Source organism: Acomys russatus, chromosome 9 (genome assembly GCF_903995435.1).
Source record: "Acomys russatus chromosome 9, mAcoRus1.1, whole genome shotgun sequence".
Lineage (NCBI taxonomy): Eukaryota > Metazoa > Chordata > Mammalia > Rodentia > Muridae > Acomys > Acomys russatus.
In genome coordinates, this window is record NC_067145.1 from 65,797,785 (window position 1) to 65,812,933 (window position 15,149).

Genomic DNA, 15,149 nt, shown 5'->3' on the forward strand with positions numbered 1-15,149 from the left:
TTTCATTCAAATCATTCATTCAAAAACACCTTTGTTAGTGACACAGAGCAGACAGGGCTATGGATGGGACAAACACAATGCAATTAATTTCCACAGAAGAACAACCTAAAATATGCATTCTTTAATTTAACATGAGCACTTAAGGTGATCATTAAACAAAGTATTCACTCTTTCCTCATGCATTTTTATATTTATCTCTGTGTGTGTGTGTGTGTGTGTGTAGGTACCCAAGTGGTGTGTGTGTGTGTGTGTGTGTGTGTGTGTGTGTGTGTGTGTGTGTGTGTGTGTTGGCACCCACAGAGGCCAGAAGAGGGCATCACATCCTCTGGACCTGAAATTATAGATACTGTGAGCTGCTGACATTGCTGAGAATAAACCCAGTTCCTTTGGAAAAGTGGCAAGTGCTGTTAACCACTGACCCATCTCTGCAGAAACATCTTTAAAAAGCTGAATGGTAGCCACCTTCATCCTGAGTGGTACTCACCAAGGCCCTCAGTGAAGGCCTGAACCTCAGATAGGACTTCATCCTTAGCACACTTTATACCTCTTCCCCACGTTCCCTGCAGTGCTGCCATGTTGCCCAGAGTTACCCTCTCCTCCCATGTGCTATGCCTCAGGCCTCCTCTGTGTCACTGAGCTGGGAGTCTGGGGCCATCATAACAGAAGGATAATGAACACAAGCATGGCCCTACTCTGGCAGTCAGGCTGATGACACTGGTATCTACTATACTATTAAACAGAGGTCAACACACACAACTTGAAAATACCAAACACAGAAAAAGATTCATGTCCAGGGTGGAATGGAGCAGAGTGATGAGAGGTTCTGATACAGGACTCAGAACGGGCAGCTTTAACTGCTGAAGGCATTCACTTAACCTTTCAGACCACAAGGAGGGACAGAAAGCACAAAGGATGAAACCACAGATGAGGACTTACGCTATCACTTTTTGGGGGACTGAAAGGCCAGATGTGCAATACACATGAACTCTATAGACTCATCATATGATTACCATGAAACAGTACATGTGGTAAAATGCACAGAGAAGTGTTCTGTCTTGCTTTTTTTTTTTTTTAATAACTGAGCTTTAGAGACTATTATGAAAACCTGGATACTTACATGCAGGTCCCGAGATAGCGTAACGTTGCTCATGTCGATGGCACGAGGACTATACCCATGTGCAGCGTCTATAGACACCTGGAGGGTTTGTTTAAAAAGAACATAGCATCTCATTTAAAGAGTGCAGAAAGGACCTTCAAAAATAAAATGCAAGCTTCAAATAATATTTTCTGAGGTAAAAGCAACACAATAACATTAAATTTATTTTTATTGAGTGTCTCATAATCACTTATAGTTGAATAATAAATCCTACTACCTCAGGCGTAGACAGTCTAAAAAGCTAATCATTGACAGTAAGTGGTATGTGATAAATCCTAAGCCTGACAGTGTTTCCGCAGCCAAGGGTCACTGTGGCCTTGAGCCTCTCACCAACCTTGGTTAGCTACCAGGAACCACCGTTTCCTTTACAAGCATGTTTGTGGGTCTGTTGTGAAGATAAGCAGGGGCCAACTCTGATTAAACAACCATACCATATAGCATTTAATGGCTCATAAGAAAATCTTCAATAACCAGAGTTTCATTATTTCTACACTTTTTGATTTTCAAAACTAGATGTAAATATTTATTTTTACAGCTATGGATTTCTGCTTCTCCCAGATTTAATCAGGGAAATTTCTTTTACAGTGGGTAGTGTGGCTAATACATCTATTATGATTGGTAGAGCACTGACCCGTCCCCTCCCAACATAGATGCATAAAAATAAGCCATTAATAAATAATACATTAATTGTCAACTTACACAGTTTTACTGTCATTCCACGCCTTATCTTAGTCTAACCAGGGAGGAAGACATGAACTCTGGCTTCTTACACATCTTGAGCTCCATCTTAAAATATATTATCATCCTGCCAGTCTCTTATTAGAAATAGTGCATGATGAGGAAGGATGAAATTCAGGTAACAAGCACATGGCTCATGAAAGAAGGCATATGACTCCATAGCTTCAGAGGAGCCATTGTAACTGCATATGAGTGCAGAGATGTCAAGCTAAGCACAAGTAAGCAAACAGGCATGCTTGCATTCATCTCTTTCTGCTCTTGACCATAGGTGTGAGGTGACCACATCTCTCAAGCTCCTGCTGTGACTTCCACAGTGATGGCATGCAACCTGGAACTGTGAACTAAAATAACCTTTTCTCACTTGAGCCCTTCTGTGCCAATATACTGTATCGCAGTGACAGAAATGAAACCAGATCCATCGCCTTGCACAATCAGCCACTTTTCCTCCCCATGCACCTGTCAATCCTTGTCATTGTTTGTCCCCTTGCACAGGCAACTGCATTGTAAGTGGCATCCTGCTTGTGACTGGCAAGACAACCTGCATGTTCCAAGCCAAGTCACTTGCCACTTTCTTTTTTTTGTTTGTTTGTTTGTTTGTTTTTTGTTTTCTATTAAATTATTATTTTTTTCATTTTTTTTTATTAATTTATTCTTGTTACATCTCAATGTTTATCCCATCCCTTGTATCCTCCCATTCCCCCCCCCCCATTTTCCCATTACTCCCCTCCCCTATGACTGTTCCTGAGGGGGATCACCTCCCCCTATATATTCTCATAGGGTATCAAGTCTCTTCTTGGCTACTTGCTGTCCTTCCTCTGAGTGCCACCAGGTCTCCCCCTCCAGGGGACATGGTCAAATGTGAGGCACCATAGTACGTGAGAAAGTCATATCACACTCTCCACTCAACTGTGGAGAATATTCTGACCATTGGCTAGATCTGGGAAGGGGTTTAAAGTTACCCTAACTAAGCAAGTGAAGGACTTGTATGAAAAAAATTTCAAAACTCCGAAGAAAGAGATTGAAGATGACCTGAGAAGATGGCATGATCTTCCTTGCTCATGGATCGGGAGAATTAACATAGTAAAAATGGCCACTTTCAAAACTGTGTTTGCTCCCTACGCCATGGAGCTGACACTACACACACAGCCTGGCTCACAGGTGGGTGTGGCTTAGGCAATGGACAGCAGCCCCTCAGCACAGTGCTGGGCACACATAAATGCCCCAAAACCTTGGCCTAGGGCTACCCCTACTGCTCGTTCATTACCTCTACCGTCTTCACCACAGTTCTGAGCAGTCAACACAACCAGGATACGGGAGTCACTGGGAGTCATGACTCCAGTATCTCAGCGACACAGGAACCACGTTCATTATTGTCCCTAGAACTCTTGAGCTCTTTGCCTCACTCAACAAAACTACTGTCTTACCAACACACTCTAGAATCCATGACAATCATATCCAGTTACTGCCACTACTGCCTGCTTCATTTCATGCCTGCTTCTCTCAAAACCCTATTTCTATGATTTCATCTGGCCCAGAATAAGTGCCCTCTAGAAGTCAGAAATGTTAATATCAACTGTGAACTCATTAGTAAGGGGTAAAATTTATAACTTATCTCATCACATCATCAGGGTATCTCAGAGAAGTGATACCACCCTTTGTTTGATCATCTTGAGACAGGGTCTTCCTCAGTTCACTATGGAGCCATGGATGCCTTTGAACTCCTGAATCTATGTCTCTGCCTCCCAAATGCTGGGGTTACAAGCACTTACCTTCACATCTGCATTTATATGGCCCCAGGAATTGAACCCAGGTTATTATTATGCAAAACAAGCACCCTGGCAATTAAGCTACTTACTCCAGACCCAATTACTATTGCTGTCACTGTTATTGTTTGAAATGGGGTCTTACTATATTGCCAAGGCTGACTTCAAACTTCTACACCTAAATGAGATTCCTGGATCAGCCTCCCCAGTAACCAAGGATACCACAACACTCAGTTTAAAATATTTTTAAGAGGTGTGAACATAGCTAAAGGGCAGGGTGATTGACTAACATGCATGACACCTTGAGTAGAATCCCCAGGATGGGCAAATATGTGTGTATGTGTGTGTATGCAGGTGCGTCTAAAACTATATACATATGTGCAAGTGTTTAAATAACACAAATAATTTATTTGTCACTATGATAGTCACCTGGCTTGTCTGAGAAATGCGCCGAGTCCGGTTATAAAGAGCCATACTGTCTCCCTCCCGTGTTCTCTCAATTCTCCAACCCCAAGCCAGCATCGTTTTTAAAGATTCCTTGATGGGCCAGCGATAAATTTCTTTTTCCTATAGGTTAAAAAAAAAATCAAGCATTAGTGGTATTATGATCCAAAAATGAAAATTCAAATTATTCACTGATTTGTTCTGAAATGGACTGCCTTTGTTTAAAAAAAAAAATTATCACAGGATGTTTATAAATAAAACAAAAACTAAAAACATCCAAGGGAAGTGTAAAGCGCTGAAGTGTTACCCAGGACTGCAAAGAAGAGAATCAACTCTCACAAGCTGTCTTCTGACCACCACCATACACACACACACACGCACACACACACACACACACACACACACACACACACACATACACACACACATACACACACACATACACACACACACACATACACACACACACACACAAATACATGTAAAAAGTTTAAAAGAAAATAATAAAGATTTTAATAATAAAACACGAAACAAAAGTTTTCCCAAATATAATAATAAGTTAATGGGAGAAGAACCTCTCACCTTTTCAGACAAGAGTTTAAATGGCTTCATTAGTGGCTGGATCTTCGAAGAGTCTGAATATATTTCTCCATATATCCATCCATTCGCCAACTAAAACAAACAAAATGTAAAAAAATAGTTTCCATATATTTATTTTGGTGATTTTGAATGCACATGTATTTAGCACCTGTTTGGTAAAAATAACCCTAAAGTTGATTAAAGCAGTGTGTTTGTGTTGCTGTGGCTGGGGACTGAATGCAAGGCTTTGTATGCAAGCCTACTCCCACTGACCTACATCTCCAGGACTTTTTTCACTTTTTATTATGAGAGGACACCTTGCTAAATTACCTGAAACTTATTCTATATCCCAAGGCAGGGCTTGAACTTAAAATTGTCCTGCCTCAGATTCCTGAGTACCTGGAATCACAAGCCTGCACCACTTTGGGCTGGCTGAGGTCTAACTGTTACCCTAACTTAACTCTGAGTTCCACTCTTCGTGCTATTTTCAGTAACCCCCTTTGACCAGAGATTAAATGCACCCCATCTTCTTAAAACAAACCAGGTATATATCCCCTACAAAGAGGCTATACGGACCAAAGACTGATATTAACTTATTCTGACACATCTTAAGGCCTGACCTGTGTTGCATGCATGTTTATGAAAAGTCTGTTTAAAATATGCAAATCAGGAATGCTTCAGAATAACATTTCCTAGGTAGTCATTTCTGTATCCCACTGTCTATTAATGGATTCATCCTCCAATAATGTGACCATTTTTATTTAGCGTCATTTGTCCACACCACTATTAGCTCTCAGAATCCAGGTAGCTCGACTGGACCAGTTCAGGACTTCCTTCCCCAGGCCTCTCTCACACTCCCCATCCCAGCCACCTAGTGTTCAATGGAGTCACTGTATCAAAGTGACTCTTGGGTGGTGTTTCTGATTAAGACTATTAACTTTTACAACAAAGAATCACACAATTATCATCCAAACAGAACAATGTTTCTGTGAGGGAAGAAGAGGCCAGTGGTCTTAGCACAGTGGGGGACAGAGCATGAGACTGTGCTGGTTAGTTTTGGTCAACTTGACACAAACCAGAGTCACCGAGGAAGGGAGGGAGCACCTCAGCTAAAGATTCGCTACCACCAGACTGGCCTAAGTGCACACATCGGGGCATTTTCTTCATTACTGATTCATGTGGCAGGTTGTATAAGAAGGCAAAGTGAGCAAACCACAGGGAGGCAGTGTCCTTCCTTGCCCGAGTTCCTGCCCTCTCTTTCCTCGGTGATCATGTAAGCCAAATGAACGCCTTCCTTCCCGAGTTGCTTCCATCATGGTGCAAATCACAGCAATAGACATCAGACAAGCGAAGGGACGTGCCATGTTTGTCTCAGGACATGAGCAGCCTACGGGGCAGTCACTGTCTGTTTTTCACTTCAGGACTGCACATTTACGTGTTAGACTTTTTTGTGCCATGTCAACTCAGTTTCTCTGACAAATTACAATCATCATTCACACTCAAACCAGAACTAAACTCAGCTGAAATGAGAATCGTCTGGTAGGTTCCAAGTCCTTGGGTTTTTCCTCATTGTTACTGTTTTCTTTGGAGATACATTTTATTAGATGTGTTCTGTTTTTGATAAGCTATATAGATCTTGTTGCACAGATGTATAGGAAGTGCAAAATCACCAAAGTTTAAGACTCTTCAAGGGAGTGGGGAGATGCCTTATGTGGTAAAGTATTTGCTATACTAACGTGAAGATCTGTGTTTGGATTCCCAACACTGACTTAAAAGGCTGGATGTGGTAGTTAGCAAATGTTGGTAAACCTCTGGCACTTGAGAGAACAGAGGGAAGAGATTTGTGGAGCTCCCTGGCCAGCCTAGCCAATCAGTAAGTTCTGAGCTCAGGGAGACACCCTGTTTCAAAAGCTAAAGAGGATAGAGATAGAGGAAGATACCAAACATCAGCTTCTGGCCCCTACATACATAGACACACACACACACACACACACACACACACACACACACACACACACGTAGACGTGCTTATGAGCACTCATACAGGCACATGAACCCAGATTAACAAATACAAACACTCACTCACATGTACAATACACACACACACACACACACATAAATTTTCACTATTGTTCATCTCATACAAAACTACCTTTAAAAACCAAAGTTTGGTTAAAAGGTAAATTTTTAATGTAGGATCGCCATTTTCTCCTAAAACCTCACAAACCAATACGCATTCAGAAATGATACTCAAAATTTAATGAACTGATCTTTAGAAATGCTAAAATTCCCAGATCAAGTCATGTTTTTACTACAAGACAGTAGCTAAGTAGCAACATGAACAGTTGTAACTAAATGTCCACTAGTAAATTCAATGAAGCTCTCTCTTCCCCACGCCTTTAATCCCAGCACTTGGGAGACAGAGGCAAGCAGATCAATGTGAGTTCAAGGCTAGCCTGGTCTACAAAGCAATTCCAGGACAGTCAAGGCTACACAGAGAAACCCTGTTTCAAAAAATACAAAACAAATGAACAAACAAACAAACCAAAAACAAAACCAAAACCATAAAAACTCTCTCTTTAACAGGGAAATCTGGCACAGGTAGTGTGGCTTAGAGAGTACAAGTGTGGCATGGTGGTGCACATTTGGCGTTTCGGTTGTTTTTTGGGGGGGAGGGGGTGAAGAGAGGGTTTCTCTGTGTAATGACCTTGGCTGTCCTAGACTTACTTTGTAGGCCAGGCCGGCCTTGAACTCACAGAGATCCACCTGCCCCTGCCTCCCGAGTGCTGGGATTAAAGGTGTGCGCCACCGCGCAGGGCTTGGTGGTGCACATTTGTAATCACAGTGTTCGAGACAGTGACAATAGAAAGGTCCATCTAGCTGAAATGTCAAGGTTGAAAGTCACTGAGGACCCTGTTTCAAGGAAAATAAAACAGAGAGTGATACAGTCAATAAGCTCAACCTCTGACCACTCCTCTCACACACGTAAATGAATAGACATGCATACGTGGAAATATACATCATATACACACAAAGCGAACGCTGGCATAGCTGGACATATTTAGGCAGCACCCAGGCATTCACGATGGATGGGAAGACAGCACTTGTAACCTTTACCTTGTCCATGGACCATTTATCATGGGAATGTTCTGCATATTTGTTAATGAAGTATTCCAACTTCTCAGGGATCGTAATGCTATGAGAAAAGGAAAGGAAAAGAGCCTGGTGTTTTACAGAATTCACAGGCAACTGCAGTCACATTAACTCACAGATGAGTAATAGTCAGATGCCATTCAACTCATAATTGTTAAAAAAAAAAAAAAGTTGTAACCAACGGATTGCTTCTTTACACTCCGAAACCATGTAAGTCAAGGAGATCGTGTCCTATCTACTCATCTCAAACTGAGACATCGTTTATTGTGTTAATAAAAAAAATAAATATAATAAGATATACGTTAGTTAAAATGTATTCAAAGATGAAGAAAATAATTATAACAAAAAAAAAAAAAAAAAGAAAAGAAAAGAAAGAAAGGAAAACAAACCCAAGGCAACACAGTAAGTATAAAAACATGCTTTTCTTTTGTACTTTTTCTTTGGAGCCATTCTGTCTTTTTAAGCTGTGTTTGTTGAATTATGAATGAAAAACACTGTTTCTGATCTGCCATACTTTAAATTAATTTCGTGTAACTAGTTATGTATTAATGCTTGAGCTATAGGAAAAAGTAATTCACAAACTTTTGCTTTATTGTTTGACAACATTTACTCTGGATTCTTTTCCTGTTTCAATGGTCCCATTCACGTCCAGAATGTGCAGCTGATGCCTGGGTCTACTGGCAAATGTTAAGACTTGTGAATATCAAATGCATCTATAAATAGAGTGGAATATACATTGCACCCCTTAATAAATACAACTTAGTGGAGCAGTTAACTTTGAGAACTGAGGTCTAAATAAAACCCAGGATAATGAGATGGTTTTCTGGTCTTTGCCAACAAAGTTATCAGTTAATTGCCATACATTACTCAAGAAGCAATACTTAAATAAAATCATACCCAAGTAGAAAACATGTACTCAAGAAGCAATTCTTTTAAAAAAATCATACCCAAGTAGGAATTACTCAAACAACCGTGTAAACCTATATTGAAGAACTTCCCTAGGAGGCAAGGCAGGGTAAATGAGCATGAGCGCCAACACTGGTTAGTTAATTGGATTTCATTAATCAACACCCAAACCATGATGTGGATCTTCTGAAAACCCTGGATCTTTCCGTATGTGAGCAGAACAGACACTTACCTATGGAGTCATGTGACCCTATGGTATTTTGGTAACTTACTTTGCAAGAGATACAAAGGACCAATCACATGATCCAAACACTTAGGGGTGGACTCTTTTCTCACAGGACTATCTTGTAGTATCAAGCATTTATTTTAGAGACATTCTTAGATTAATGGCACATCCCTTGGGTTGGCATTTTGATTTGTTTAGGGGGATAAACCAGCTGGGCGCTGCTCTGAAGCCTCAAAGTTCAGTCTCAGACTGGCTCAGAAGTGGTAGTTAATAACCAGCATGTGACTACCTTGCTAACTAGTCTTGCCGAGTTATCATGAACCAGTAAAGTAAGCGAAGAGGCAGTTTTGGAAGCTGTGGTCTTACTTGACCTTCAAACACATGAAGCACCCACGCATCCCATTTGTAGAACAAGTGCATGTATGAATCTTTCTCAAGATCATATGCTTGAACTTTACTTAAGGCTACCCGTTCTGACTATATCATATCTGACTATATGCTTATATCTTTGTGCCAGTTTCCACTTGACATTCCATTTATCTCTTCATGATGTGGGATATCATCGATGAACCCTGACCCAGGCCAAGTTGCTGTGATGTGTGAAATGATCCTGTCACTCACAGAAAACAGCATTATAGTAACATTGTGGAACTATCCTCAGCTAAACATGCCAGGTAGCAGTTGATTGTGATACACATTTCAATTAAAATTTCAACTAAATAAAGCTCATGTACTTTGTTGAGTCTCCTTCTAGAAATCATTATGTGGTTGTCCACTGAGACTCCTCCTTCAGCAATCAGTAGCCTAGAGGGTACACGTCTATTTCTGATATTGGTATATTCACCATTATTTTTACTGCCATCTGACAAACTCAAGGGGCTCCTATTCAAAGGGGGCATGTACCAGAGAAAGTTCACTTCAGTACCTTATTCAATTTCAGACTTCACACATCATTTACAATAAAAATCTGCTGCAATAGAAAGAGTCCATACTTTGAGGTATCAACAGGTTGTGGGTTAAAGTTCCCTTCAGAATCCATGGATGACTGCTTTTCCATCATACTGACATAGTTTGACTCCATGTAGTCTGGAGGCAAAGCTCCCGCGACTGCACTCAGGCAAGGCAGCGCCAGTTTGAAAAGCTCTTGTTCGTATTTCTGGGAAGAGAACAACAGTGAACTCTATGTGACTCTAGTTGTGGCTTGTTGATAAATATCAGTGCCCTGCCCCCATAGGCTCGTGTTTGAAACTTGATTCCTAAATGGCAGCTGTTTTGGATGGAGCCTTGATGGGAAAAGATCACTATACATAGCTCTATCCTCTCTACCTCTCTTCTTCTCCCCCTTCCCAAGTTTCCTGACTACCCTGAAGGCCTCACCCCAGCTGCTATGCCTTCCCTGCTGTGATGGAGTGTATCTCCCGTGGAACTACAAATCAAAACAAAACAAACCCCATTCTCCTCCAAGTTGCTTTGTGTCAGGTATTCTATCACTAATATCAACCGACTACATGCCCGATTTCCTAAATTCTGCCATTCTTTTAACCTCATAAACCTTATGATTGAAAAGAATTAGCGACAATATTGATTACTGGAAATCACTGTATAACATATCCTCGACATGCATTATTAAGAAAGGAGGAAGACAAAACGAGGTAACTTCCCATTGCTTTGTTTTGTTGAAACAGGATCACACCTTATAACTGAGACCTGGCTGGAGTCTCTTTTATTTTTTATTTTTTATTTTTTTCAGCCCAAGCTGTCCTTGAACTTTACATCCTCTGCCTCAGCCTCCTCTGTGCAGAGAATGTCACCGTACCAGACATTATTCAAGTCTTGATTAGTAAACCCACTGCTCCACTATAAAGACCATCGTACAGTGAACCTGGGGCTTTTTGTTGCTGTATCAACACAAATGACAACCCCCTACACATACACACACACCAGATCTTCAATTACCTTTTGAGACAAAGCATCAAAAATGCCCCAAAATAATTTTCTTGATAAGTGAAGTTCTTCTTCTGAGGCAGCACCAAAGTTGCCCCACCCTCCAGGCAGGCAGTAATATTTCCAGCATCTTTCATAGTGATTTGTCAGCAGCTGCATGGGAAAGTAGTCATAGAATTAACAAGAGCGACCATCTCTTCAGTGTTTCCCTTCCTCTTCCGTGGCATTCCAAATGCTATGGCCTAAGGTCCGTGGCAGGGAAACTCTCAAACCCATGTTAGTTTTTTTGGGAACAGATTTACTTGAATATTGTTTCTTTCAAATTGGATACTGATTGCATACAATGTGTGAACCAAATGTTCAGCTTAGGAAACATATCTTGAGGCAGGCAGTGGTTAAGAGCATTGCCGGGTGTGATGGCCCTCGCCTTTAATCCCAGCACTCGGGAGGCAGAGGCAGGCAGATCACTGTGAGTTCAGAGACCAGCCTGGTCTATAAAGTGAGTCTAGGACAGCCAAGGCTACACAGGGAAACCCTGTCTCAAAAAATCAAAAAAACAAAACAAAACAAAGAGCATTGGCTGCTCCTGCAGGAAGCACACATTTGGTTCCCAGCACCTGTGTCAGGCAGCTCACAACCATATTTAATTCAAGTTCTGGGTGATCTATTGTCCTCTTCCGGCCTCAACTGTTACTGCACTTATGTGCTCTGATACCTATACACATGTACATACAGTTAAAGTATCTTGAACAGCACCCTTCCTAAAGTTATTTGGATATTCATCTACCCCACTGTTCTACTTCCTTTAATTTCATTTACTCACAACTATGTGAGCTGTTATCTACTGGACTCCATGCATAATTATCTCTTAGACAAGAGATGTCAAATAGAAACCTTACTTCTGTGGGTATTTTTGTTTCCTCTGACTTACGTAACATTTATGATGGTCTCAGACCTTAATTCTATAAGTACACTCTGAAAATTACTTTATATTTGTTTGGTACAGATATAGTCTATGACCATTCTGATTTCTACTTATATGAAAGGATCTTTCAGTTTTTAGGAGCTTTTTGAAATTTTTGTGATCTATATGTGCTAAATTTACAGAATCAGTGTTATAGAGTCTATGAACCCATATTGCATAATTGCATATTTAAGGGTTCTCTCTCTCTCTCTCTCTCTCTCTCTCTCTCTCTCTCTCTCTCTCTCTCTCTCTCTCTCTCTCTCTCCCATATACATACATACATACATACATACATACATACATACATACATCATATGGTCTTTTCAATAACTAGGAGAAACTCCACAGCACTAGAGACCGAGCATACTAAGTCTAAAAGACAGGTGATTAGTAACAAAGAGTCAGCTCAAGAAAACAAGGACCACACAGTCCCAAGAATTCTTCATATTTACCTTAAGAGGCATCTTTGCATGCTCATTCAACTGGGGAACATCAAACACCAGCCTTCTGAGTAGGTGTTGCATCATAGAAGGTCGTAGTTGGCTGTTGGGACAAGGCCAGTTGTAATAATGGAGACAACCTCAAGACTCAGACATCCATATATCAGACTATAAAAGTTAATTTTTGACATAGAAACTGTTTGTGAATTTTATCAATAATCAAAAAGGGCCATGTCATAGAGAAAACTGGCACACTTACCCACATATAGAGAGCAGGCACACTTCTATGGAGTCCCGCTGAGCTTTGGTGAGGGAGCACCCCTTAGAGAGTCTATATACAGTGTGCAGCAGAGAGTCGATGAGGGAAGCGTGGTGCTCTGTTCCAGCAAACAGAGGAGCACATCTCGTGAGTAAAGGCAGGACGGCTGTGCAAAGGTACCGATTGAGGGCCAAGGCCATGTCCGTAGCGCTTAGTGCAGCCTAGACAAGAACAAGAGGACACAGCCCTGTGTGACTAACAGAGGACTCAATGCATTGCCATCTGTCCTCTCTGTCTGGAAACAGCAACAGCATGATGTCTGGAAACGCAGTCCTCAGATTTTACCCATGGCTCACGTGATCTTCACCACGTAATACCACCAATAGTTGATTAAAGTGAACGCAATGGTACCTATCTTCTCAAAGGGCTCAGAAGTCCAAGTTCAAGGTTAGGGTGTGATAATAGATATCATCTCCCCTAACATCTGTGATGGTACTCTGATCTCAGTAAACAGCCCTATCCGACCTCAAGACAACTTGAGGAGGCCTGGAGGAATACTGTGAGCTCGCTTTGGAGCAACATCGTCTCGGGCCTCCAGAGGATGGGTGGTAGTGGAAGATGCTGATAAGCGCCTCCTTGTGGGCTGAAGAAATGGAAACGAACACATTTGCATCCTGACCTCACATTTGCACACACATTCTGAACTCAACTGACTCATGTCATTACACTTCTACTCATGTCTACAAATGTCAATCACCAGGAGTCTACTGCACCACCATGTTGACATTTATACTCTTCAGATTCGGAATATCAAAGAAGATGAGATTTAAGGTTTTTCAGCTGTGGACTTCCTAACTCAAGATCTAATTGTCCCTGAGATCAAAGGGACTCATTTAATTGATAAGTAAGTAAATAATTCAGGAGATTTTGATGGAATTTTGTGCCATACACTAGCCTGACACCAGGACATACAGGACAGATATCATTAAGAGAATGATAACTCCAGGGTGCCATGGTAACTGACCGAACTACAGTGACCATTCAACTGCCTTAATATCCATTGCTTTCACCAAGCAGCAAAAGTGTGTAGGCAAATTGATTTATTTAGGTATTATTTTGTTTTTTGTATGTATGTATCCATGTGTGTATGTCTGTGAGTACTTGTATATACATGTGTGGTGAAGCAAGAGGTCATTGTCAGATGTCTTCCTTAATCTCTCTTTACCTTATTGTTTTGAGATAGGGTCTCTCACTGAACCTAAAGCTTACTGGTTCAGCTAGACTAGCTAGCAAGTGATCTCCAGGAATCACACTGTCTCTACCATCCAGTGCTTAGATTTTACATATATACACAGAGACACACTTAGGTTGAAGAACAAACTAGAGTTTTCGTGTTTATGATGCAAGCACTTTATCAAATGAGCTATCTCTATCTCTAGGACAAGTCAGAGCTCATAATGAACAGACATCAGTAGACACATCCCCATGACCTCTGAAGTTAAGCAGATGAACCTCTTGGCTCCCACAGCACCTATCAGAGTTATTGCCAGTCCTTTGGGGCAGAAAGCTTCACTAGTCAGTGAATTTCCTTTGGGCAGAGTCTGCTTGATTTTCTATTTACTCACTGCCTGTCTGAAAACAGCACAGGTATGAGATAGCCCCATAAGACACAGACTTCAGAATCAAGGGTACAGCTTCGCTTTCCATAACATACCGTGTCTAGAGAGGCAGCAGCTCGGAGATCTGGCAGAAAGCCAACCTCAAGGAGATGGAGGAGGAAATCTTGCACCTCAATTCCATAGACCCTGTCAAGGAACAAAACCATGGCTGCCTTGTGATCTGGGCAAAACCCCGCGGACATGTCAGGCTCCACCACCTTCCCATCTACAAGAGAGAAGGTGACATGTTGGTGTCAATGGCCTGGCCGGATGTAGGTTGATGACATTTGGCTTTTTGCCAATGATGCCATGTTTTTAAATCAAGTATATTAATGAAATGTTTTCCTGTTTTCCTACCCTCACACAAATGTGAGCATGGCTGGTGAGCTAGGGCAGTACAATTTGAACCCAAGGTCATTTAGATGTTATTGGGGCATCTGCTTGTTCACTTCATATTTGTAAATGCACAGTATCTGGCAAATGCCAAGAAGGAAACAGAAGGCATCAGATAGACCTGGTAAATTTGGAGTGGGTACCATGAAATGTTGAAAAAAGCACAAGCCGGGCCTGGTGGCACACGCCTTTAATCTCAGCACTCGGCACGAGTGGCAGGAGACTCTCTGTGAGTTTGAGGCCAGCCTGGTCTACAAAGAAATTTACAGGACAACCAGTGTTGTTACACAGAGAAACACTGTCTCAAAAAATCAAAATAAATAATAGGAATCAGATACTTGTACTCGTGTCAAGAACCATCGCTTTAAAGTGATGTACTGCTCTGTGATAGCCAGGGCACCTTTCCACTGCTGTGGCTTAGAATGATTATAATTATGAATAAAATACCATAATAGAGAACATAATTATACAATAATCATAAATGACAAATCAACACAATGACACCAGCATGTATTTCATGAATTAA

The 15,149-nt window shown here is 41.3% G+C and overlaps 1 protein-coding gene across 1 annotated transcript in view; it reads right to left on the reverse strand.

Annotated features, from left to right (window-relative positions):
- Ryr2 (ryanodine receptor 2) overlaps window positions 1-15,149 on the reverse strand; it is a 561,576-nt gene that overhangs the window by 142,780 nt on the left and 403,647 nt on the right. Inside the window, 9 exon segments of the mRNA XM_051151477.1 lie at window positions 1,118-1,195; window positions 4,087-4,224; window positions 4,684-4,773; window positions 7,798-7,876; window positions 9,958-10,121; window positions 10,922-11,062; window positions 12,326-12,416; window positions 12,573-12,793; window positions 14,287-14,456. Of these exon segments, the coding sequence (XP_051007434.1) occupies window positions 1,118-1,195; window positions 4,087-4,224; window positions 4,684-4,773; window positions 7,798-7,876; window positions 9,958-10,121; window positions 10,922-11,062; window positions 12,326-12,416; window positions 12,573-12,793; window positions 14,287-14,456 (1,172 nt within the window).